The 24,704-nt window shown below is 38.3% G+C and overlaps 1 protein-coding gene across 3 annotated transcripts in view; it reads right to left on the bottom strand.

The window, feature by feature from the left end:
- Positions 1-911: 911 nt before the first annotated feature.
- LOC126298926 (serine/threonine-protein kinase GL21140) overlaps positions 912-24,704 on the bottom strand; it is a 232,738-nt gene continuing 208,945 nt past the window's right edge. For 2 of the 3 annotated variants that reach the window (XM_049990479.1, XM_049990478.1), the window contains 3 exons: positions 17,409-17,476; positions 12,557-12,742; positions 912-7,102 (listed from right to left, as the gene is read on the bottom strand). In XM_049990479.1, coding sequence (XP_049846436.1) covers positions 12,685-12,742; positions 17,409-17,476 — 126 coding nt within the window. In that variant the 3' untranslated portion in view covers positions 912-7,102; positions 12,557-12,684. The remainder of the gene's footprint in view (positions 7,103-12,556; positions 12,743-17,408; positions 17,477-24,704) is intronic. The other variant, XM_049990480.1, reaches the window with a different exon arrangement.

Genomic DNA, 24,704 nt, shown 5'->3' with positions numbered 1-24,704 from the left:
TCACTGGGATGTGAAATTGACAGACGGATTTCATTTCAACTCAATCAGCTAGCCGTTAGTAGATACTACATATACTGTGCGTATGCAACTCCTTACGAGTACATATCATGGCAAACATTAATCCAATTTTATCTACATAGCTTTAATTGTTAACCCTCCAACAGTCACATTTTGCACTTGGCAGAACAGGCACATGCTGACTATGCACCTGCACGAAGGGATGGGGAGGGACAGGCGGCAAGAGTATTGTTACAATGAATAGCGAATATCCCAAGTAGCTGGATGGAAAATATGGGCAGTTAAATACACAATACAATGACATGGCTGGTGGAGAGGGTTATTGCCTCCGCAGATATGTTTAACAATACATTTTCAAACTGGCAAAGTTATGTCTTGAAAGCAACCACTTCCCACACTAAACACCCCCCCCCCCCCCCCCCCCCCGTCTCTCTCATACACTCATACACACACACACACACACCTGTACCATGAGTGATAAATTATGGCAAGATTAATGAATATTGTAAAACCTGAGTTTTACATTTTCCTGAGAACAACATGGAAAGGAAAATTAGTACAGAAGATTCAATGAGTAAACTTCAACTGAAATTTCAAGAGTGAAAATATGAATAAAGTGCTCTTTAAACTGAAATTTTGTTCAAACTCACAGTTATAAATGATGGTTATTTTTTATGGGGCTGGGAATTTCCATGTAGGAGCATGTAGTGTGAATACTGACAAGGAAAACTGCAAAAGGAACTGTGCTTTGGTGAGATTTCTGTCAACCTTTTACATTTTATCCCACACAGTCTACCATGTGCATACACGTAAACAAGTAAAAGAAGAAATGAAATTATATATATATATATATATATATATATATATATATATATATATATATATATATAGAGGGAAACATTTCACGTGGGAAAAATATATCTAAAAACAAAGATGATATGACTTACCAAACAAAAGCACTGGCAGGTCGATAGACACACCAACAAACACAAACATACACACAAAATTCGAGCTTTCGCAACTGGCGGTTGCTTTGTCAGGAAAGAGGGAAGGGGAGGGAATGATGAAAGGATGCGTGTGCGCGCGCGAGTGTATACCTATCCCTTTTTCCCCCTAAGGTAAGTCTTTCCGCTCCAGGGATTGGAATGACTTCTTACCCTCTCCCTTAAAACCCACATCCTTTCATCTTTCCCTCTTTCCTGACGAAGCAACCGCTGGTTGCGAAAGCTCGAATTTTGTGTGTATGTTTGTGTTATATATGAGAGAGAGAGAAAGAGAGAGAGAGAGAGAGAGAGAGAGAGAGAGAGAGAGAGAGAGAGAGAGAGAGAGAGAGTGTGTGTGTGTGTGTGGGGGGGGGGGGGGGCATCGACATACTCTAGTTCAAAAATAGCCAACAACACTTCCACTATTCTGTGGGTTGTTACCGTCATTTCTAAATTATTTACATTCTTCCAGAAATTTCCATACCATATTTTTAAAAAAAATTACACTACATTATAAACAAAGCAGTAACAGAATGCATATAACTGAATGTAAGATGAAGGGATACAACATTTAAATTCTGCTTTATCTTCTCCAGTGTAGTTACAATAAGAATGACAATTAGTGACAAGATGGTTTCATAAAATAATGCATGAACAGGCAAAAAGATTGTCAAGATATGTTAAAAATCACGAGGTAGAGAAATAAAACAATTAGTTCACTGCAGATGTAATGCACAAATCAAGTTCCCACCACAATTTTAAGGCACATTTCAATAAACACAGTAATGAAAGGCATAATTTCTATACAACATAGTGCACTTTGTGAGATATATACATATCAGAGTGGATGACAAAGCCTCCATTGGAACTTTCATCTCAACACCTAAAAATTTGCAAGTGTGAAGCATTACCTGGAGATGGGGAAGCGGTGTGTGTGTGTGTGTGTGTGTGTGTGTGTGTGTGTGTGTGTGTGTGTGAGAGAGAGAGAGAGAGAGAGAGAGAGAGAGAGAGGGAGGGGGGAGATGACACACAGCTATATCATTCCAAAGAGGAAACTGAAATACCGTGTTCTCTCCTCAGCAATAAAATTATTTCAAACGCACATCACTGGCCACAGACTCATTTGGTATGTATAGTGCCTCACACTAAAGTAACCTTGGTAGGTAAAGGTTGTACAATAAAGACGGCAGAGCACAGACTGCATATGGAGCAGAGCTGGGGCAGAGGGAGAGAAACAGTATAAAAAGGTGAGGGGAAACAAGGCCTGGGAAGGGGTCTGGGGGACTTCAGTATTACCAACCATACCCAAATTCAGGTACATATGACAGAATCACAACAACTACACCCAGTAACCAAGTGAAGACATTTAGGTATGCAAATGTACCTGAACTCCACATTACTCACACTAACAAAATAAAATAAATTCATTACAATTATTTAATATACATTTACTAATTACTGCGCTACAACACAAAAGAATCCTTTATATAGCAGTTTATTTCATGGTTACACTGTGGGGAACCCATGGTTTCCGAGTTTCACGAACAGAGGGTCACAGACAAACAAAACCATAAAAACACAAATATACTTCAGCAAATGTATCCTTTAGGTTTTCTCAGTGATTGTGTACTAAGAAATTTTCAAGACAGACAATGAAAGGTATGACATAGGATAATCATACTGCACAATGCCATGAACTCAGTTTATGTTCACGAGTTTCGGAGACACAAAGACAGTAATAGAGAGTGTATTTAATGCACCACCTATGTTTGGATTAAATGTTCTTTCCACTCCTCATTTTAAAGCTGATTATTAAAGGATATTTTTAAAAAGTGATCTTAATCAAAACTATTACAAAAATGCATTAATTATGTCCACTTGAACCAGTATATTGTCAGGGAGTGAATATGACGAGGCAAAAGATTGTTTTTCAAGAACTTTCAGGCCAATTGCATATATGCTGAAGTACATGATTAATTCTTATATGTATGCAAAACAAAATGTAGGGAACAATTTTTCTTTTTTAAGAAATGACCTTCCTGAAGAAATAAGAACTTTTCAAGGGTAACAAATTTTATCACAATGAAATTTTCATTCTGCAGTGGAGTGTGCACTGTTATGAAACTTCCTGGCAGATTAAAACTGTGTGCAAGACCGAGACTCGAACTCGGGACCTTTGCCTTTTTTCAGGCAAGTGCTTTGGAAGGTAGGAGATGAGGTACTGGCAGAACCGAAGCTGTGAGGATGGGTCGTGAGATGTGCTTAGAGAGCTCAGTCGCTGGAGCACTTGTCCACAAAAGCCAAAGGTCCCACATTCAAGTCTCTGTCTAGTAGACAATTTTAATCTGGCAGGAATTTTCATAACAAATTTTATGTTTTATCATTTTTATATGAGTGTCACTGCATATATTTTCACATTTGAATTTTGCTGAAGAGGATATTAGAGTTATTAAATCATTATTTTCAATTATAACTTTCAAGATTTTGAACGTATACCAAAAATGAGGTAGCTGTGGTGGTCTAGAGAATAAGGCACTAGACTTCGGCCCTGGAGCTCCTGGGTTCAGTTTCAGGTAGAAGTCCCTCCAGGACAGCCTCGGATCCACCCAGCTTGCTATCAAATGAGTACAGGGGTTCTTTCCTGGGGTTAAAAGGCAGCTATGGTGATGGGCCTGCCACCCTGCACCTGCAGTCAGGCCAATAGCCCAGTCACAGGCTTGTGCCATAGACTTTATTTTTATTTATTTTAAGAAAAATGACACTCTTGTACCTGCATTTAAAGGCACGGCAACCTTAATTTGAAAGCTCATGGTTGGCGTCCACGAGAGGGACAGAGGATGGCACGGATACAATAGGGCAGGGGACACACGGCACTAGGACAGTGTGGGGAAGGAGGGACACATGGAGTGGGGGGGGGGGGGGGTGACAAGGAGTTTGGAAAAGAGGGAAAATGACTGGGAAATAGAGGAGACAGGAGGTGGTACAAGACAGAAAAAAGAGGAGGAAAGAACACAGACAGGTATGACGAAAGGTGTGGGAGAAGTGAGGAGAGAGGAGAGGAGTGGGGGGGCAGGGGGAAGGGGAAATCAGGTGGGGACAGCATGAGGAGACAGGAAAAAGAGGAAGCAAATGAATGGAAGAAGAGTTGCAGAGGAGGAGACAGGAGTGGAAGAGGAGTGGAGGAAGAGTTGAGGAGAGTGTGGGGTAGCAGAGAGAAGACAGTGGTAGAACAGATGGATGGAGGATGAAGTGATTAGAGGAAGCGAAGATGAAGAAACAGGTGCATTGTAAAAAATGAGTGGACAGAAGGCTGAAGATGGGCAGAGGAAGATGAAATGGGAAAGGAGTGGCAAAAAAAAAAAAAAAAAGGGAAGATCAAGGATGACAACTACAGCAGCCAATTACCCACACAGTCTTTATCTGACTCCTTTAGCCTGTGTGTGTTTGATTCTGGAGATGACAAAAAAGATGAAAGTACATGCTGCAGATTCAGATTTGCAGTTTTATAGAGGCATCACAGAAGAGGGAAGACAGGAAACAAGTACTTCGCAATCTCCATTGTTTTGGAGGGTCAACATCTCATAATTAAATAGTGCATGGTCAATATAATATGTACACAACAAAATGAAAAGAAATGAGAAAATGTATTTATCCCTCCACCACTATCGATTATTCATTTACATTTCTTTTACCTAAATTTCATTTATGAAAATTGTTTTTATAGCGTAAGGCTATTATAAAAGTTCCAAAAATGAACATTAAAATAATTTTTAGACAGACAGAAATTAAATAAATTAACTGAAAGTCAAAAATGGCTTCACACATAAAAACTGTACTTTAATTTCCTTTCACCTCAAACCCTAATTTCTGACATCATCTCTCCCTCTCATTTACTATATATGCTGTAGTGAATAAAAAGCTATTAGTTTTACTTATTTCTTCAGATTTCTTTTGCATAGCTGGGACAAACAGAATTAGGATAAACCACAGTCTTACCAATATGACATTATAAACAGATAGTATATTCTGACTGACTATACCCCGAAGATATGTGGTGTTAGATGACAATTCTGGACTTTTCTCTGCTATAGTTTAATGAAGACAGTTTCCTTTATGACAAAACTTTTCACATTTCATAATATGTAATTATAAAGCTAATAATAAACAATTTAATACTGTAATAAATGTTACGAAATCATAAAAAGTTGATATAACAAACCATGATTACAATTTCAAGATACATAAAAATGGATAGAAGACAGTACATGAATGAAAATTATAATTTTAATACTATTCATTACGCAAAAAAAACTATCACAGGTTTAATATTCGAAGAGATAAATACAAGTATAAATAGTAATAATAGTAATAATAATAATAATAATAATAATAATAATAAGGCAAAAGCTGAAATGGCAGTTTGGTTAACAGGAACGAAACACTGACTGGATATACAATCAGTGAAAAAGTGATAATAGCACTTTACTCAGTATGTTCAATGTTACATACATGTTAATCTCTAGCAACAGTTGGGCGAAGAATATGCTACACCATTTGAAATGTCAAAAGTATTTCTATGAGCTTCCTCAGTGAGTTCAGGTGCTTCGTCAAATAGCTCAGTACAAACATCACCAAAGCAAAAAGCTGCATAACCACCAGCCTTTGCCTGTAATAACAGCTTTCCTCTTTCACGCTCAATTTCTTACGTTCAACAGCTATTAACTACTACTCTTATTTTCTACCTTACACATCATAAATTAAATAAAGCACTATCGTAGCTGGCGCCAAGTTAACAATCAGTACAACACACAGTATTTCACACATCTCAATGAACACTCAATATACATTGTTCACACAGCCAATATTTAGTATTGCTCATATAATAATTAACTGTATAAAAATAATTAAATTCTACTGTCCATAATGAAATAAATTTCACCCAATTGTTTAAAATATACCTAAATGAAAATGTATTAAAATGTAAATGTGTCTGAGGTGTCAGCCACTTAAATGAATATAAATAAGAAGTGACAGCACACTTAAATTTCTGTATGTAAATGGCATTTTAAACATGCAACTTTTTATTATGCCTTAGTTCCACTTAACACTGAAGACATGTAACTTCACTGTTATACCAGTCTATTATTTAGGCTCCTTTTTAAAATATTTTATATAAAAAAGCAGAAGTCAAACTTACAAAATCACTGCTGCTTCCAATCACTTTAATATAACATCTACCATTTCACGGCCTTCTAAACATCAGTTTTTAACACGGAAGCTTCAGTCATATTAACTTCTCCATTATTAAAGTCTAATCAGTCTACTATAGACTGTGGCAATTACTTTTTATAATAAAAAGATTGTGACATTCTGCAGGCAGTGATGAATATCAATGTTTTTAGAATATAAAAACATCAAAACCAAAGGGAAGTGAACACCCATTCATTTAATCCAGCCACAGCACAACTTTTCAATCACTTTATGTAAAACTTACGACAACCACGTTCAGCACAGTGTCATATTTTTCACTGAGAAAGTTTAATATAATTGTACTACTACTTGTTCTACATCATAGTTGGACCTCACAATTACGATCCATGGAATCTGGAAATAATTAAAGTGTTACTACTGGAGTAATCAGTGGATCATTAAAATGTTACACATTACTTAAGCTTTAAGAAATAATCATAAATTTGTTACAACTATTTTAAAAAATGTTTACTAATTTTCCATATTTCTTTCTTTCACGTGTCATGTTCATGGAGAATGATGTCAAGATAGCTGATTTTTATTCACTTTTCTCTACACATGTTTGCCTGTATCTTATAATCCTGATCAGTCATCAGACTAAAGCTTCATCTTCCACCTCCTCAAATTTTTCATAATCAATATAATACCAGAAGACTGTTAATATCAAAATGATTGGAAGCACTGGAAGATTATTCTCCTTTCTTTCACTTTTATTATCTTCAATTACGAAGTACTGTCTTTTGATATCTTGTGTACAGCCGAATGTGACATGTATGTAAAACGTAACTGGTTTCCTTTAAGATGTATACGCAGTATGAAACTTTTTTCCTTGTGCTTTCAAACTCTGCTACCTGCAACAGAAGAAAAGCACATCATGCACAAGTGAGAGGATGGGAGGAAGGAAGGTCACACTAATTTTAGAAACTATTAATTCTGCACACAATTTGTGCCTGAAACAACAATGTTTGTAAAAAGAAAAACAACTACATTTTATGTTGACAGTAAGTATTAAGTCTACTGCTCAAAGAGCAAGTTTTGTTTGTTTGTAAGGAAGGAAGGAAGATTGGGTTTTAATATCTCATTGGCGACAATGTCATTAGAGACAGAGTGACTGTTTGGATTGGGGAAGGAAAGTGGCCACGTCCTTTCAAAGAAAATACCCCAGCATTCATTACCAGTGATTTATGGAAATACAGAAACCTAAATCTGAATGGCCAGACGTGGATCTGAATTGCTGTCCTCTCTAGTAGAGTACAGTGTCTGACCAGCACACAACTTCACTTAGTTCTTTGCTTGGATCCACTCCACAAATGCATAACAAAAATCTTATTGAAAATATTTCATGAAAACCCAAAGGGAAGGGCCATTATGAATACTGATGATCTCCATGCATGTGATGTTCACTAAATAGAAAATATGACATATGATCTATCATCATATACTTGTTGGTATGAATGAAATGCACTTTGTGGATGAAGAGTTTTCAAGCCTTATGTTTAACATTGCTGCAAAAACTACCCAAGTCGAGTACCCCGCCCAACACAAACTTCAATTCATATCTCCAGCTTATTTTCCCCCAACATTGTCACTATCATCAGGGCTCTTCAGCACTGGAACAGCACCCCAGCATTGGACATAATGGGGAAGTCCTGTACTACAGATGGTCTTATAGATCTTATAATTAAGTTTTCCCAGAGACATGTAAGTCTCTCACCTTTATCTACGATACTGACTGAAGCTGAAGAAATTAATTAAAATTTGTTTGCAGGATAGTCATGTATATGAGACAACCACAAATAAAGTTGTTATACAGTGACAAAGAAGTTTCTCACGATGACATTTTTGAAGAAAATATTTTCGGTTTTATAGCTGAGACAAATCTGGTCAGACTCAAGTTTTCGACACTCACAAGCATTGTTTTCATCAGCAGCAACTGACTGCAATGGCTGCTGCTGTGGTGTCTTTTAATAGCCCACAGAAAGCTTGTCATTGGTCAGTGTACTTCATTATTATGCCACACTGCCACAAATCATGTCTGAACTGGTGGCACCTCCACTCCCATATGAATGTAAACTATTTAGTGAATATTTCTGTATTTTCACAGTGCTGAGACCTTACTTCAATGCAACCACTAAGATTATATCCTCTGTCCCAGCTTAAAGTGTTCTCACACATTCTAATTTTTAGAGTCTCGTTAATAGCAGAATCACAGTCTTTAGAAACATGATACAATATTTTAGTTTCAGCAAACCATTGTTCTGTGCTTATACATGAGACTTTGGTCAGCTACTGCTGAATTCTAAAGTTCTCAATTTTTAATGTCACTGGTGTGTCTCACAGTCACTATTTTGTTCATCACTAAATATTTTCAGTTTAGCACTTTGCATTTCTCTGGCAAAATATTTCCTGAATTTACATTATTTTTACTGCTGTATCACCATAACATAATCACATCTTAAACTGTTTAGTCGAATAAGATCATAAGATGTCTCATATTATATAAATTTCAGGATATGAGAAACTCTGGTACAATAGAAAGTCGCAAATCCAATACCTTCGGGACCTCGACGTTGCCGGATTACTGAAGATGCCAGATTACTGACGGCCATCTAAAAAACGCAGTGTATGGAGGGTGAGACCCAAGGTAAACAATGGGTGACCAATCTTTGATTGTTTATAGCACAGAGTCTGCTTCCATCAAAGCCACAAAAAGTGTATAATTCTAGACAAAACAACATTTTAGAGAACAAATTAAAAACTTTATTGCATACATCCTGTAATGTAATTTTAAGGTTTTATGTTATGATCAGGACAGCATAGGTGAGCTGTGGTAAAAATTGCTGTTTTGAAGAGCGCGCCGCAGCACGTTGTGTGAAGCAGTCGCCCTTCGTTTCTGGTGGTGCTGCCGCTGTGGCAATCACAGCTTTGGTGTCTCCCTCTGGTGGGAAAGGGGAAAGGTTGCCTGTTAACGTGCATTTAAGGGGAGCTATGAGCTCGCCAGGGGGTCAGTCTGGGGTCAGTCTCTCGTCCCCAGCTTGCTAGTCTGTCTCTAATCCGAATTTGTGGTGCAGTGAGAGAACTCAACGAGTGATCACCCGGTCGGGGGCTTAGTTCCTGCATCTGACTCTGCGCGTTAGGCCGCCAGTCTGCTCCGGTTGCTCAGTCACGCACTGAGACACAAGGAGACTTGTCGCCTTGAGTGTCGGCGCACGTGAAGCCGCCACGTGTGTCCAGTGGGCTGCGCCGTATAGCGAGGTGTAGTGGCTTCGCGGCCGACACGAGAGCAACAGGAGTCAACCCACGACATCAGTCTGGCCGGTATCAGCTGCGACACCATGAGATGGTAGATCGGCGTGCCTTCCTGCGTCTGTTGAAGTGGCTGGCAGCGGACGGTTCGCGAAAGCGTTTTGGGGGTGCTGCACCAGGTTTATTAGAAGTTAAGTGGTGGGTGATATGTTGTTTCATTTACTTGTCAAATTCTACTTGTTTTCTTGGTGAGGTCACCAGCCGCTTTGTTTTGGGGTCGTCCCACCATTCTTCTCCGTTTGCCCACCCCCAGATTGGTGGTTATTTATGAATTGGGTGGTCCATTTTTCCCTTGTGGAGTAGGGGCGGGTTGTGGAGTAGGGGCAGGTTAGAGCGACCTGCAGTTCGGGTTGTTCAGTAATCTCCCTATCAATCTGCCGTACGTTAATAGCCGCTTCTGTCATGTTTGTCGAATTTGGTGTGTTAACGAATTTATTGCTGGAAGTGTAACTGCCTAATTCCTGAAATATTTTATCTTGCCTATCATCTTGAGAGGCGGTATATGTGTACTGTAGAGCATGTTTGGCTAACCTTGAATAATTTTGTGTAAGATTGCATTTCATGGGCTTTTACTTAAATGGTCATTTTAGCATATAAAGTTGCCACCGTTCCACCGTAAGACTTTTCTTACAAGTTAAAATCAAGTTGCACCTTTGGTGGCAAGTTAATCTTTTAATTTTAATGTTTGGGACCATTTCCATCCCTCCTATGGGGTGCATAGTTTTTGTGCTTGTGTGAATTGTTAAAACTTTTACTTTAAGGTAATCTGGTGTGTTGCAGGTTTACACCTGTGTAGTCTTTCAGAGGTTGTTGTGAGCGGTCGTGACTACGGCCGTGTCAAAAGGGAGCGGCAAGGTTCTCAGCCCGAAAGCTCATACACTCAAAAATTTGTTTCTTTCTGCCTCTGAATAAATTGTAACTTGATATTTAGAGGGTGCTTTTCTGCTTATAATTTTAAAGCTGTTTCTAAAAAAAGGGCTTTTAGGAATAAATTCCCATTTGTTAAAAGCAATTTCATTTTAATTTCATCAGTTACTCCCTGGCAACTACTTCCACACTCACATAGTGTGATTAAATGTGTTAATGTTCTTGATGAATTGCTAGTAAATAAAGTAAGTTCTTAAGACAAAGTTTTGAAAGTAAATTCATGGTTCAATAAGGTTATACTGCAGTACAGTACTATGGATGTTTTCTACCACAGTCCATGCAGTACTTATATATTTTATTCAACTGAAATAAGACCTAATGTCTTTTGCTTTCTTGTGTCGAATTTTTCCTTCAAAAACTCGTTGCATATAGTACACAAGTTCTGCAATACTGTCCGATTTGCTGCTTTCAGTAAATCTTATAAATGTATCAATAGCAGCAGCTGCTTCATTCCAAGTAAGTGAATGTATTGAGTTTGTTGCATCATCCCCTTCTTCTTCATCGGATTTGATATCTGGTGATCGACGTTCTTGTTGTGACCCTATCACACTTTCTATAATCAGTTCATCTGATATTTTTTTGACTACGTGTTCTTTATTGTCAATACCTATGCAGTCCAAAACTTCATCTTGTGGTAAATTTCTTATTTTATTTTGAACAATATCCAATAGTTTAACAGCAGCATCATTTTCGATTATAATAGTGGAGTCTGTTTCTTCTTCACAGGCTTTTGGCCAGAATTTTCGCCAAGACTTCTACAGAGCAGCAGACTTAACTTTATTCCATGTCAAACTGGTTCCAAAAATAGCATCCTTAAAAAAAATTAAATTCGTTGGCTGGATCAGGGAAGTAATATTTGCTGGAAGATAAGTGGAGAATATATTGCCTGAGATCAATTCAGATGTAGGAGGGTGGGCTGTACCGTTATCTAGCAACAGGAAAATACACTTTTCTTATAAAAAAATGTCCTTACACAATTCTGAAGTCATCTATGCATTGCATCAAACTTCTGAATTTCAGGATGAGCTCTGATCAGTATAGCCAACTGTTAGAAAATACACTTTCAGATTCTGATAGCCCCAAATCACCATGGACCTGTTTATCTTTTTCCATAATCATGCACCAGTTATAGGTTTCCATTCAGACCTTTCGGCACACAACCACTAGGACACAATTCCATCCAACTGATCTAGTTTCTGTCTAGAAAGCAACCTTTTAAAGCTGACTTTAACACCATAGATTATTGAAGAACCAGCCTGAAATTTTTCAATAATCATATTTCTACTCTCACCTTTCTCAATCCAATTAATGATTACAAGCTTTTGGTGTATCATAAGCTACCATATTTATATTTGGCTTTCACTTTGTCATAAGAGGTGCTTGGCTGAGAAACCATCTCCACAACAATATGCAGCACTACTGTAGTTGCGGCATAGGATAGCACTAAATGTGATTAAACTTTAAAACATCACTTTTTAATCAGCTGTATACAACTGGTGCATAACAGAAGCTGTCCGACTCGTGAAGCAAGATTACTGAATGTGCTTGACTGTCAGACACCAGATTAACAAACTTTTACTGTATCATCCATATGAGGATAGAATTTCAGACAACATAATATTCTTGAATATACTGAGTCTTATGTTTTAAGTTACATACGTGACAATTACAGCACACTTACAATTGCACCATTGGAGTGGCTTGAAAATAAGGAAAACAACTATGATTACTAATCAATACTATATTTTGTCAACACAGTCAGCACAATTTCAGATCAGCAAGCAGTTCATTGAGATTACTGATGGGTGCCTGAAAGCCCTGGTGGTCAGTGACACTAGTGGAGTGATAGCGGATTAATAGTCAACATGTACAGGATGTCCACAAAAGTGGAGCAGTAGTTATCTGAAACCACTACTAGATAGCAAAAAGTCTGGTGGCTGAAAAATCATGGAAACTTACGATGTGACCCAAGTGGACACGCAAAACTTCTAAAAGTTAGAAATATGCTGGGAAAACATCAGATCAAATAACATAATCAGTTAATACTGTCATGTTGTTGATGGGACACACACCGTTGACCTATCTGCATAGAAGCTTCTCCATGAAGATCGGTGTGGAAAATTTGGGCTATCTTCCATGTTGTGTTTCTGTCTGTAAGCAATACGGCAGTCTAGTTTAATTGAGAAGCCTATTTCAAGGGTCAATAGGTAATAATTGTCATTGCCTGTAGTTGCTTGTCCTGACATTCTCCAAATACCCTGTTTGGAAGAAAAAAACACGTTAGATTACACTTTAGAACACCAGGATATATGTTTTCCATATTACATCACCGAGATACAGAAGCACTTAGAGAGAGAGAGAGAGAGAGAGAGAGAGAGAGAGAGAGAGAGAGAGAGAGAGAGAGAGAAAGAGCAATGAAATCTCCAGGAACCCCCCCCCCCCTCTCTCTCTCTCTCTCTCTCTCTCACACACACACACACACACACACACACACACACACACACACACAAGCTTTTTACCTGAAAGAAAGATCCAACATCTAACGTCACCTTCGATGTATGTCTATTTATACATCATTATCAAATATATTAAAGAGCATTCCACTTTAATGATGTGAAGAATCAGCAGTGTGAAGTGTCGGTTGTACTTTCTAGATCATTGTCTTTGCCTCAGTCACATAATTACAATTTAGCCTTGAAACACAACCAAACAACAAATATTTGGTATACACGTGACAGGAGCCAACCTCATCTATGACAGCAAACATTACTGTTGTTACATATATACTTGAGGTAGACATACACGACTTTCCACAGAAGAGGCAAGTGTATAGGTATTACGGCACCAGGAATTTATGCTATAATGCACCATCTTCAAGATACAAAGCAAGTTCTTTTGATATGGGGCTCACACTGAAGGTAAGGATATTGTACAGATGTTTTGAAATTTAAACATGTCTACAAATGTAAGAAAATTTCACACACTGTTGTTGTTGTTGTTGTGGTGGTGGTGGTGGTGGTGGTGGTGGTCTTCAGTCCTGAGACTGGTTTGATGCAGCTCTCCATGCTACTTTATCCTGTGCAAGCTCCTTCATCTCCCAGTACCTATTGCAGCCTACATCCATCTGAATATGCTTAGTGTATTCATCTCTTGGTCTCCCTCTATGATTGTTACCCTCCATGCTGTCCTCCAATGCTAAATTTGTGATCCCTTGATGCCTCAGAACATGTCCTACCAACCGATCCCTTCTTGTAGTCAAGTTGTGCCACAAACTTCTCTTCTCCCCAATCCTATTCAATACCTCCTCATTAGTTACGTGACCTACCCACCTAATCTTCAACATTCTTCTGTAGCACCACATTTCGAAAGCTTCAATTCTCTTCTTGTCCAAACTATTTATCGTCCATGTTTCACTTCCATACATGACTACACACTCTACAGATATGATAATAGTGTCATCTGGTTCAGCACCTGGGGAGATATGTGAGATCTGTTCAAAAACTTCAGGAACATTAGTAATTTCGTGCCAATGGTGTGTTGGAGTGAAATGCAGTTGGCATCCCTGCACACACCTGTGTGTAATGTGTAATTGCTGGAAGTTTCATTGTTGTATGTCTATTAGTTATTATTCAGTGCTGCACTGACTAGAACATTTTGTCACACAATTTGTGAATTCTGAGATGGCAGACTTAAAGGAGGAATGCGTCAGTATTAAATTTTCTGTGAAACGCAAGAAAACCACAAACAAAATGATGCAGGAAGCCTATAGTGATGAGTGCTTAAGCCGTACTCAGTGTTATTGCTGGTTTAAAATTGGCCAGATGGAAGTTACAGATTACCCTTACTCAGGATGCCCTTCGATGTCTGCCAATGACGCTCATGTCAGGAATGTCAATCAAATTGTGCATGCCAATCAAAGACTGACTGTCCAAGAGATTGCAGAAGAATGTAACATTTCAGTTGGATCATGTCTTGAAATCCTGACACAGCATCTTGGAATGCATCATGTTGCGGCAATTTCGTCCCTTGGCTCACAAGATAAGACCAGATAGACCTTCGCCTCACAATGTGTGAAGAGCTTTTGGATTGTGTAAATGAAAATGGGATGTTCCTTAAGAGAATCTTAACTGGTGACAAGACGAAGATCCACAGTTATGGTGTTGAGACCAAGGTTCAACCTTCACAACTGGTTGGGAAAGGTCCTCCAAGACCAGAAAAAGCTCATCAGGTAAGATCAAATGTCAAAGCCAAGCAATAGTTTTTTTTGACTCTGAAGGATTTGTTCATCGTTAATTCATCCCAAAGGGACAAACTGTTAAATCGATGTACTATTGGGATATTTTGTGACGCCTGTGACAAAATGTGAGAAGGAAACGGCTTGAAACATGGTGAGACAATACACTGGCTCTTGCGTCATGATAACACACCCACATATTCGTCTTTGTTGGTGCGTGACTATTGCACAAAAAATGAAATTGCTATGCTGCATCATCCTACATAATCTCCAGACCAGGCCACTGTGGACTCTTCTTTTATTTACAAAGTTGAAAACCCTGCTGAAAGGAAGATTTGGAACAACACATGAGATAAAATAAAGTTCTCATACAGCGCTTCATGCGATCCAGCAAGAAGCATTCAAAGATTGATTCCAGAAGTGGAAATGGCATTGGGAGTGGTGTATCAATTGTGGAGGAGATTATTTCGAAGGAGATCATGCAGAACAAGTAAAAGGTAAGCACAGATAAATATTGTAGACAAAGTTTTGGAATTTTTTGATCAGACTCCATAGAGGGTGGTCATGAACAGGTTAAAAAGCTTGTAAGGCTGTGATGAGAAATAACTTATCAAAAAAGTTTAAAATGTTGCAGTGTTTCAGAGTTAATTAGCATTGAAGTTAGCTAATCAGGACATTGTGCACAAAAATTCAAGTGGCCCACCAGAGACAGTGCCACCAGACATGTTCTTTGTTTCATATTCAAAAACCAAATAAGAGAGTGATACAAAAATTGGACATGCGATATAGTAAGGATTGAACCCAAGCCAAAGGCTGAGCAGTCTCATGCACCATCTACTACACTATGAGACTAACTGACACTAATCATATCTGTCAGTCTGAATTTGAGCATTGGATTGGATAACGTCAATGCTAATTAACTCTAAAACAGTGCAAGGCATAATTTTTTTTCTGAACAATAGTTTCTCAGCACAACCTACCCTGCAAAACCCTTACACACTTTTCTGACTGTTTATGAGCACAATGCATATCAGCTGACATTGAAAATAAGGATGATCATCACAGATAAGTGTTACCATGAGCAGTGCTTGTTGGCAAACAATTATTTATCATCAACACCAGAGTATGGTTTTTCACAAGGAACAGTATATGTACACAACATATTATATGGGGAACAAGTTATTTGACAAGCAGTAGCATGAAAACAGCAGATCAATCTCTAGAATTCTAAATGGGTTGAATATCAATTTTTCATGTTCCTTCATGTCACAGGCAAACTGTAAATTGAGGCGTTTTCCCAGATCAAAAGCCTAATAAAATGAGACTGTATGTGGAGCTCCTGCAGGTAAGAACATAGCACTTAATAGTATGTGCAGGAAAGTCTCCCATACATTAAATTCGTGTAGTAAAAATGTCTGGTGACTTCGGTGCAGTTGTCACATGGCTTATGTACAGTAGGCCATTAGCTCACTTCAAATGAACTGAGTAAAAAACAAACTTTTACTGCTTAGGTGGCACGGAGTACGTGTGGGACAGACAAGAAGAATAATTATTACCTCACTCGGCCTCAATAATTGTTTGGATCTTGAGGGATGAAAGATTTAAAGCAACATACTCAACTGTGGAATCAAGTGCCAGTACTTTCTATGAAGTAATATTGATGAAAGCAATTAAATGACCATTCCTTAAGTACCAAAGGGTCCTTATGCTGGCCCAGAAATGTGTTTTCCAATAAGAATCATGATTTCAATTGGAGGAGGGAAAAAAAAGGAAGGAGGGGAGCTAGTAATGTTTACCAGAATGTAATTAGTAATAAAATCTTCTCAAACTTCTAGTCACATCACGTGATTAAATGTCCAGGAGCTTTCAGCTCACTGCTCCTATGCAGTTGCCACATGGTGATTTCATATGACTGCCGCTGCCATCCTTACACAAATGAACTGCTGCCTGTGTCCACACCAGTGCCATATATGGTCACGTTTTCACTGCACATCAACCTACTGATGGCTGTGTCCCAAGCTGTGCTTGGGTCTAACATGGAACACACACAATGCTCAACTGAACTACGGTGGGGGCAGATTGTCAACACCGGTCGCAATGCAAGTGCTGCATTGTGCCGCCAGTGTTGCCCAACTGACCATTCTGACTCCATTCATTGAACTTTATTGTCGGAGGTTGTATATAGGTACTGAACATATATAATAGGATGAATGATGCATTATTTTCATATTTCAAACAACTGCAACACAGTTCAGATAACTTTAACAGTCATACCCTAACTGCGCTTAATTTAAGCTACATGGAACAAGGAACTTATAGTAGATAATTCTGATTACAGTAAAATGACAAAATAAGAATTAACAAAACATTGTTCAGTACAAGAAACACACAATTTTCATATACCTATGCAATTTGTGAAAGCGACTAGCTTACAAGACCAACTCTCAAGTAATTTTAGTTTAGTATTCACAGTGTTTCTCCCTATGATGAGTGGGTCTGTTCTCCATATAATAGCTATTCAGCTGAGCTGGAGGGAAACAAACCAAACCAATGCTCTAATCTACATTCATTCAGATCTATTACCTAATTTGTAAACATTAATAAAACAAGTTCCCATATAACTTGATTATACAATAATTTGTCACAAATACTGAGAGATGAGAAAAAGAAATTTATCTGAATGACATTACCTACTGACAGCCCCAGCCACACCATCATCAAGTTGAAGTTCTTCAACACATTCATCTAGTTGTGCAACCTGTAAAACAGTAGTCATTAATGTCACAAGAAATTTGTAAAATTACAAGGTGAGTATACTGACTGACACAGTGTAGCAAGATATCTAGCTTTCAGTATTGTTAGTTCCTTCTTCAGGGAAGAAAGAGCGATAGACTGAGACAGAAAAAGAGAGGCATGTGACCCAGGCCTCAGGTTGAGAGGGACCCTCTTAGGGTTCAAGTGACTTGCCCCTGCTTTATAAACAATGAAAAACATTTAGCACAAAATGCTAAACATGAAAAATAAGGTAACCTGAAAATAATGCTGAGGTCCCAATTAAATACTGTGTAATTTTTCACACTTTTTTTTTCTTTTAACACAAAACAAACATCATTAGATAAACAAATATAGCTGCTTTCCGTCATCTCAACATCACCAACATTCATTTATTTATTTTACACCAAACAAAGTAAACAGGGTTTATACTGTTTCTACATTACCACTGGTCTATGGGTACTGCCATTCGGTGGTAGCTGTTGTGTAAGATCACAAGAACATGCAAGCACCCTAACTTTTGACACCTTGCGTATTTATTGGTTATTGTTCTTTGAGTGTTATTAAATGTAATGTAGATGCTGTAATCTGAAATAGACAGCACAAAATCTACTGTGCTATGCTGCACGGCTACTCCACTAGACTGTGTGAAACTTGGCTTTGTGTCACAAGCACACCCTCAGCAGTGCATGTGTTAAGGAGCTCCTGCGTAAGCTCAACTGGCACGATATAATTGCCTTATGGGCCAAATACATACAGATTTGGAAACAATGTGGATGGTTACGGCATGAACAGCTAGCCCCTACAAGATTAGGTCAATGCCACCAGGTGGTTGCACAGTGCAGCAGACTTTTTCTCCGTTTGTTTGGCATAAATTCTACAAGACATGTGATGTGATCTGGGCTAGATGGTAACACACTCCTCAGATATACCAATTTACTCGCTATATAGTAAAATTAGATCGAACATCAGTATGTGTTATAGTTATACTGATAGAAAAACATAATTTGTAGGATTCTGAATGAGATGCAGTATACTAAGTTTTGGATTTTATCATACAGTAATCCATTTGACACACTGAGAACCATGACATGTACCATTGTTGATTGTGAACATGTACAATTTATTCGTGCTTCTGACATCTGTTAATCTTATGGTGGGTCAGGTTTATACATGCTATAGGCCCACATTGCATATATGAACAATCCTGAAAAGCTGTCCCCTCGTTTACTTGATATTCACTTAAATGTGGGATCGATGACCGTGTGCTTAAAAAAACACGCTCCAACTTACACAAAAACATGAAACAGAAAGTATCGAAAGCTTAAACATTATTTGGTTCTTGCCCTAAACTGTACTTAATTATGTACAAAACAACATAATTCCACAACAACAATTCTTTCTTTCTGCAGACAAGGTATTATTATTATTATTATTATTATTATTATTATTATTGCTGCAAGTGGCTGTAGTTGTATAAATGTGTTGATAAACATAACTGTTACACTGCAGATGCTATTAATTTCACTCTCTCGTATTTATATGAATCTTAAAAATTTGTGAACATGTATACTCTTGAGCCATTACTGCTGCCATAGTCAAAACACTTTAATAGTTTTCGGAATCAGTTATGGGTGAACTGTGAGTTTTGTGTGAAAATTGTTTTGTTTTTAAAGAGAGACACCGTAATTTTTCACGCAATCAGAGAGAAATAAAGTAAAAAATAAACAGCTATTTTGTTTAAACTGAAAATGGAGAATCTCAGACAGGTGATAAGTAGAGATCATTAACAAAAATCTCTAAAATGTCTGGCATTGCTAACACTACACTGTCAACAATAATTAAAGAGAGATCAAATTATGGCAAGATTTCAGTGCAGTATGTTCAAGAAAAATATAAGAAGGCCCAAACACCAAGATGTAGAGACTTAATTGCTTATTTGGTTTATTTTGTTGTAACAAGTCAAGTCTCAGAATGCTCTATCATCAGTACCTTTATTGCTGGTAAGAGCTAATGAACTTTCAAAACAAATGGCTATTGTATTTTCTGCAAATTCAGGCTGGTTGAAAGAGGTTTCAAAAAAAGGAATGGTATAGTATCACGAAATGTTTGTAGTGAAGCTGACAAAGTTTTACCGACTATGACTACAGATTTGTAGTGATCTATATTGCATATAATACTAGGACAATGTGGTGTGAAAGATGTCTTCAAAGCCAATGAAACTGGCTGGTTTACTGCTAGTTACCCAATAAAATTGTCATCCAAGTTGTAATCATATTCAGGGGGAAATCTTTTGCCTCTAGCTGTGGACTCAAACAGCTGTGACTGTTTACTGTGTGCGTACTGCTATCAACTGTGAATTTGTTGTTTCCCCCATGGTTTGACTTTATGGAACAACTTTGATTACTGAACACATACCTACTGGCCATTAGTGCCTGGACGTTATTCAACTTGATCAGGACGTGTCTCATATTGATTTCTATTCTGATTCACATGAATACTCCGTCAAGAACTACATTTAGTTTGCAGAGTTACACACAGTCTTCATTTGATACATTCTATAAATGTTGTTGGCTATAAGTAACATATAAGAGATTACACTCTAGCAGCTTACTTGTGTTGAACTAATACAGGAAAAGGGGGAATTTTTACTATATTCACACAGAACACAAGTTTCAATGGTAATGAGACAAGTAAATTTTGTAGTGACCAAGAGATAGAACTGTGTGATTTGAAGTAAGACTGAAAAAAGAGTCTGTTTTTAATTATAACTGTATGTAGATTATAGGTAATGTGCTGTTTACGAAGAATCTGGATTCGTTGCTGACATCTGTCAGACAGCAGCAAGCAGTTCATAGTCTGTGGTGACTTCAATATAGATTTTTATCGAGAATTCAGACAGGAAAAATTATTTAGAAACATTATTTAGATCCTACAATTTGAGCTCAGTAACAGGGGTGGATAAATTGATAATGTTTCCTTTGGTGAAGCTCAAAGCAAGAAGATAGCAACAAATACTCTTTGATCATGATGCACAGTTGGTTAGGATAAATAACAGTGTTTTACAGCATGGCTACTCCTCAGTGGAAATCAGTTAGAATAATTAATGGCTCCAGGAAAAAAGTTTTTAAGAATAGTTCACAAGAGATGACCTGGGTTGAAATTTGTAATGAACCAAACGCCAACACAAAATTTACTCTATCCCATTATAAATCATATCATTATTTGAAAATAGCTTTCAACATAAGAAAATCAGAAAAAATATTAAACAGCCATGTAAAAAAGAAAAAAAAAGATTAAAGCATCTTGTGAAAGGAAAATAGAAATGTGTGTGTTGGCAAGAACAAGTACAGATCCTGCTGTAGTAGCATACACAAAAACTACTCAAAGGTACTAAGGAAAATTATTAAAAATCAAGAAACATGCACATAATGCCAGAAAACAGTAATAAGGCTATTTAGCATTCAGCAAAATGAGATACATGACAACCAGCCACAAATCAGGATAACAGCACTATTAAACTGAATGGCAGGCTATAAATGATGTGTCACATGCAGTAAATATATTTATCAATCATTTCTTAAATACAGTAGAAAGTACAGAGACAAACAGTTCAACAGGAAAATCACAGTACCACACTAAAAAAACAATTCTCATAACATTCAATCAAAGGAACTTATCAACAACTTCCCCCTATCAAATTAAGGAAATTATATATTCTCTTAAAAATAAATGCTCATCTGGTTCTGATGGTGTTTTCAATGAAGTACTACAAATTTGTTTTCATAAAACAAGCCTGATCTTATCTGAAATATGTAATGCATTACTAACTAACAGCATTTTTCCAGAGAGACTGAAACATGCCAGTGTCAAAACCCTATTTAAGAAAGATGCTAGGAGAGATGTCAATAACCACCAATCTGTTTCACTGCTGATATCAATTTCCAAAATTTTTGAAAAAGTAATGTATTCTATAATTGTATCTCACCCGAGCAACAATAACATCCTCAGCAAATCACAGTTTGGATTTCAGAAGAGTTTCTCTACTGAGAATACTGTTTATATCTTCATTCACCAAATTTTACAAGCATTAAATAGTAAAATAGCACTGGATGGTATATTCTGGGACCCATCTAAGGCATTTGATTGCATGAATCACAGTATTCTCCTAGAGAAAATGTAGTTTTCTGGGATAGATGGATAACATCATACCTAACCAAATGAATGCAGTAAAGTTGTACTTAGTAAATCAATCACTGTAGTTAAGGGAAATTATTCTGACTGGGGATCAATCCACGCATAAATACAGAAACAGAAGAAATGGTAAAAAATGTTCTTAAAAGTATCAGTGACTGCTTTTCTGCTAATGGTATCACTTTCAAATTTAAAAAGACACAACATATTCAGTTCTGCACATCTATGGGAACTACACCAATGGTAAGAGTAACGTAAAGTGAGGAAATAATAAATAGGATGGAGACTTCAAAAGCCTTAGATACTGATGAGAATTTAAACTGGGAAACTTTGAACTCCAAAAACAACTCAGTACAGACACATTTGCATTTCAAATCACTGCAAATCTTAGGGGAGACATATCAGTAAGTTGATATATTTCGCATATTTTAATTCAATAATGTCATGAACCATGGAACTTGCCACTGGTGGGGAGGCTTGCATGTTTCAGAGATATAGATAGCAGTACATACGTGCAACAACAATGGAGGGGTATCTGTTGAGAGGTCAGACGTGTGGTTCCTGAACAGGGACAGCTGCCTTTTCAGTAGTTGCATGGGCAACATTCTGGATAATTATCTGATCTGACCTTGTAACATCAATCAAAATGGCCTTGCTGTGCTGGTACTGTGAATGGCTGAAAGCAAGAGGAAACTACAGCCATAATTTTTCTCGAGGGCATGCAGCTCCACAGTATTGTTGAATGACGAGGCCATCTTCCTGGATAAAATATTCTGAGGTAAAATAGTCTCCCATTTGGAACTCCAGGTACGGACTACTCAGGAGGATGTTATCATCAGGAGAAACAAAGGTGGCATTCTGTGGACCAAAGTGTGGAATATTAGATCCTTAAATGAGCCAGTAGGTTTGAATCTTTAAAAAGGGAAATGGACAGGTTGAAGTTATATATAGAGATAATTAGTGAAGTCTGGTGGCAGGAGGAAAAGGACTTCTGATCAGGTGAATACAGGATTATAAATACAACATCAAATAGGGGTAATGCAGGAGTGGGTTTAATAATGAACAGGAAAACAGAAATGTGGGTAAGCTACAATGAACAGCATACTGAATGCATTATCACAGCCACCACAGTGGCACAAGTTTATATGCCAACTGGCTCTGCAAATGAAGATGTTAAAGAAATGCATGATGAGTTACAATAAATGTGACAGGGGGCTGGTATTTGATTTTAGGAAAATGAAGAGAAGGAAAAATAGTAGGTGAATATGAGCTAGAGAAAGGAATGAAAAAGGAAGCCACCTGGTAGGATTTTGCACAGAGCATAATTTAATCATCAGTAACACTTGGTTTAAGATTCATGAAAGATGGTTGTATATATGGAAGAGACCTGGACACACCTGAAGTTTTCAGGTGACTGAAATTTCAGAACCATATTTAAAATTTTAAGACAGTTCCATGGGAAGATGTGGACTCTGACCACACTTTATTAGTTATGTACTCTAGATTAAAACAGAAAATTCCAATATGGTATAGGATATTAAGGAGATGGGACCAGGATAATTTGAAAGAAGCAGAGGATGGTTGGTTGGTTTGTGGGGGTTAAAGGGACCAGACTACTTAGGTCATCGGTCCCTTGTTCCACGACCATAATAATACACGAAGAAAAGTCCAACAAGCAATAAACACATAACGGAGACGACAAGGGACGACACAGTACAAGAAAGACATAGACGAAGACCAGAGAAAAGAGATTAAAAGACACACAGAGTGCGACGGTCATTGGCCGACCATGAAAATAAAACTGGAAAGGCCAACAACCAAGGGACACATTAAAACACCACAAACTAAAACCCCAGGCCAAAAGCCACAGTCGACACTAAAAAAAATAAAAAGGGACTCTCATATTGAATGATAAAAACCCCCTGCTCGAATAAAACGGAGAACTAAGTCAGCCATAGTAGAGTCATCGGTTAAAAGAGCAGGGAGTGTGTCAGGCAGCGCGAACGTCTGCCTGAGGGCAGTTAAAAGTGGGCAGTCTAGTAAGACGTGTACCACGGTCAGGGCCAATCCGCAGCGACAGAGAGGCGGGTCGTCACGGCACAAGAGATACGCGTGCGTGAGCCGGGTATGTCCTATGCGGAGGCGGCAGAGGACGACAGCGTCCTTGCGAGACCCCCGCATGGAGGAGCGCCACACACTGGTTGTCTCCTTGACTGCCCGAAGTTTGTTGGGAGAGGGCAGGGTGCGCCACTCATCACGCCAAGCAGCAAGGACCTTCTGCCGCAATACGGATCGGACGTCACTCTCTAAAAGACCGATCTCCATGGCCGGGGAACTGACCGCCTGTTTCGCCAGTTCGTCAACCCGCTCGTTACCCGGGATGCCGACGTGACCCGGGGACCAAACAAAGGTGACAGAGCGGCCGCAACGGACGAGAGTATGGAGGGACTCCTGGATGGCCATCACCAGACGGGAACGAGGGAAACACTGGTCAAGAGCTCGTAAACCGCTCAGGGAGTCACTACAGATGACAAAGGACTCACCTGAGCGGGAGCGGAGAAACTCTAGGGCACGATGAAGCAGAGGATGTCGAGGGTTTCACAGGGAGCATTAGGTAAGGTTGACTAAAACAGGGAAAAGGAATACAGTAGAAGACAAACTGGTAGCTTTGAGACATGGAACAGTGATGGCAGCAGAGGACTAAATAAGTAAAAAGTCAAGGCCCAGTAGAACTCCTTGGGTAACACAGGAGGTACTGGACTTAACTGATGAAAGTAGAAAATATAAGAATGCAGCAAATTAAACAGGTGAATGGGAAGACAAGCGTCTATAAATTGAGATTGACAGGAGTGCAAAATGGCTAAGCAGGGATGGCTAAAGGACAAATGTATGAGTATCAAGAGCTCAAATGGAAAACCAGTCTTAAGCACAGAACGGAAAGCTGAAAGGCGGAAGGAGTATATAGGGGGTCTGTACAAGGGAGATGAACTTGAAGGCAATATTATAGAAATGGACAAGGA

The sequence above is a fragment of the Schistocerca gregaria genome, chromosome X, assembly GCF_023897955.1.
Source record: "Schistocerca gregaria isolate iqSchGreg1 chromosome X, iqSchGreg1.2, whole genome shotgun sequence".
NCBI lineage: Eukaryota > Metazoa > Arthropoda > Insecta > Orthoptera > Acrididae > Schistocerca > Schistocerca gregaria.
The sequence above is the reverse complement of the archived record's forward strand: the minus strand, read 5'-3'. Positions and strand labels throughout refer to the sequence as shown.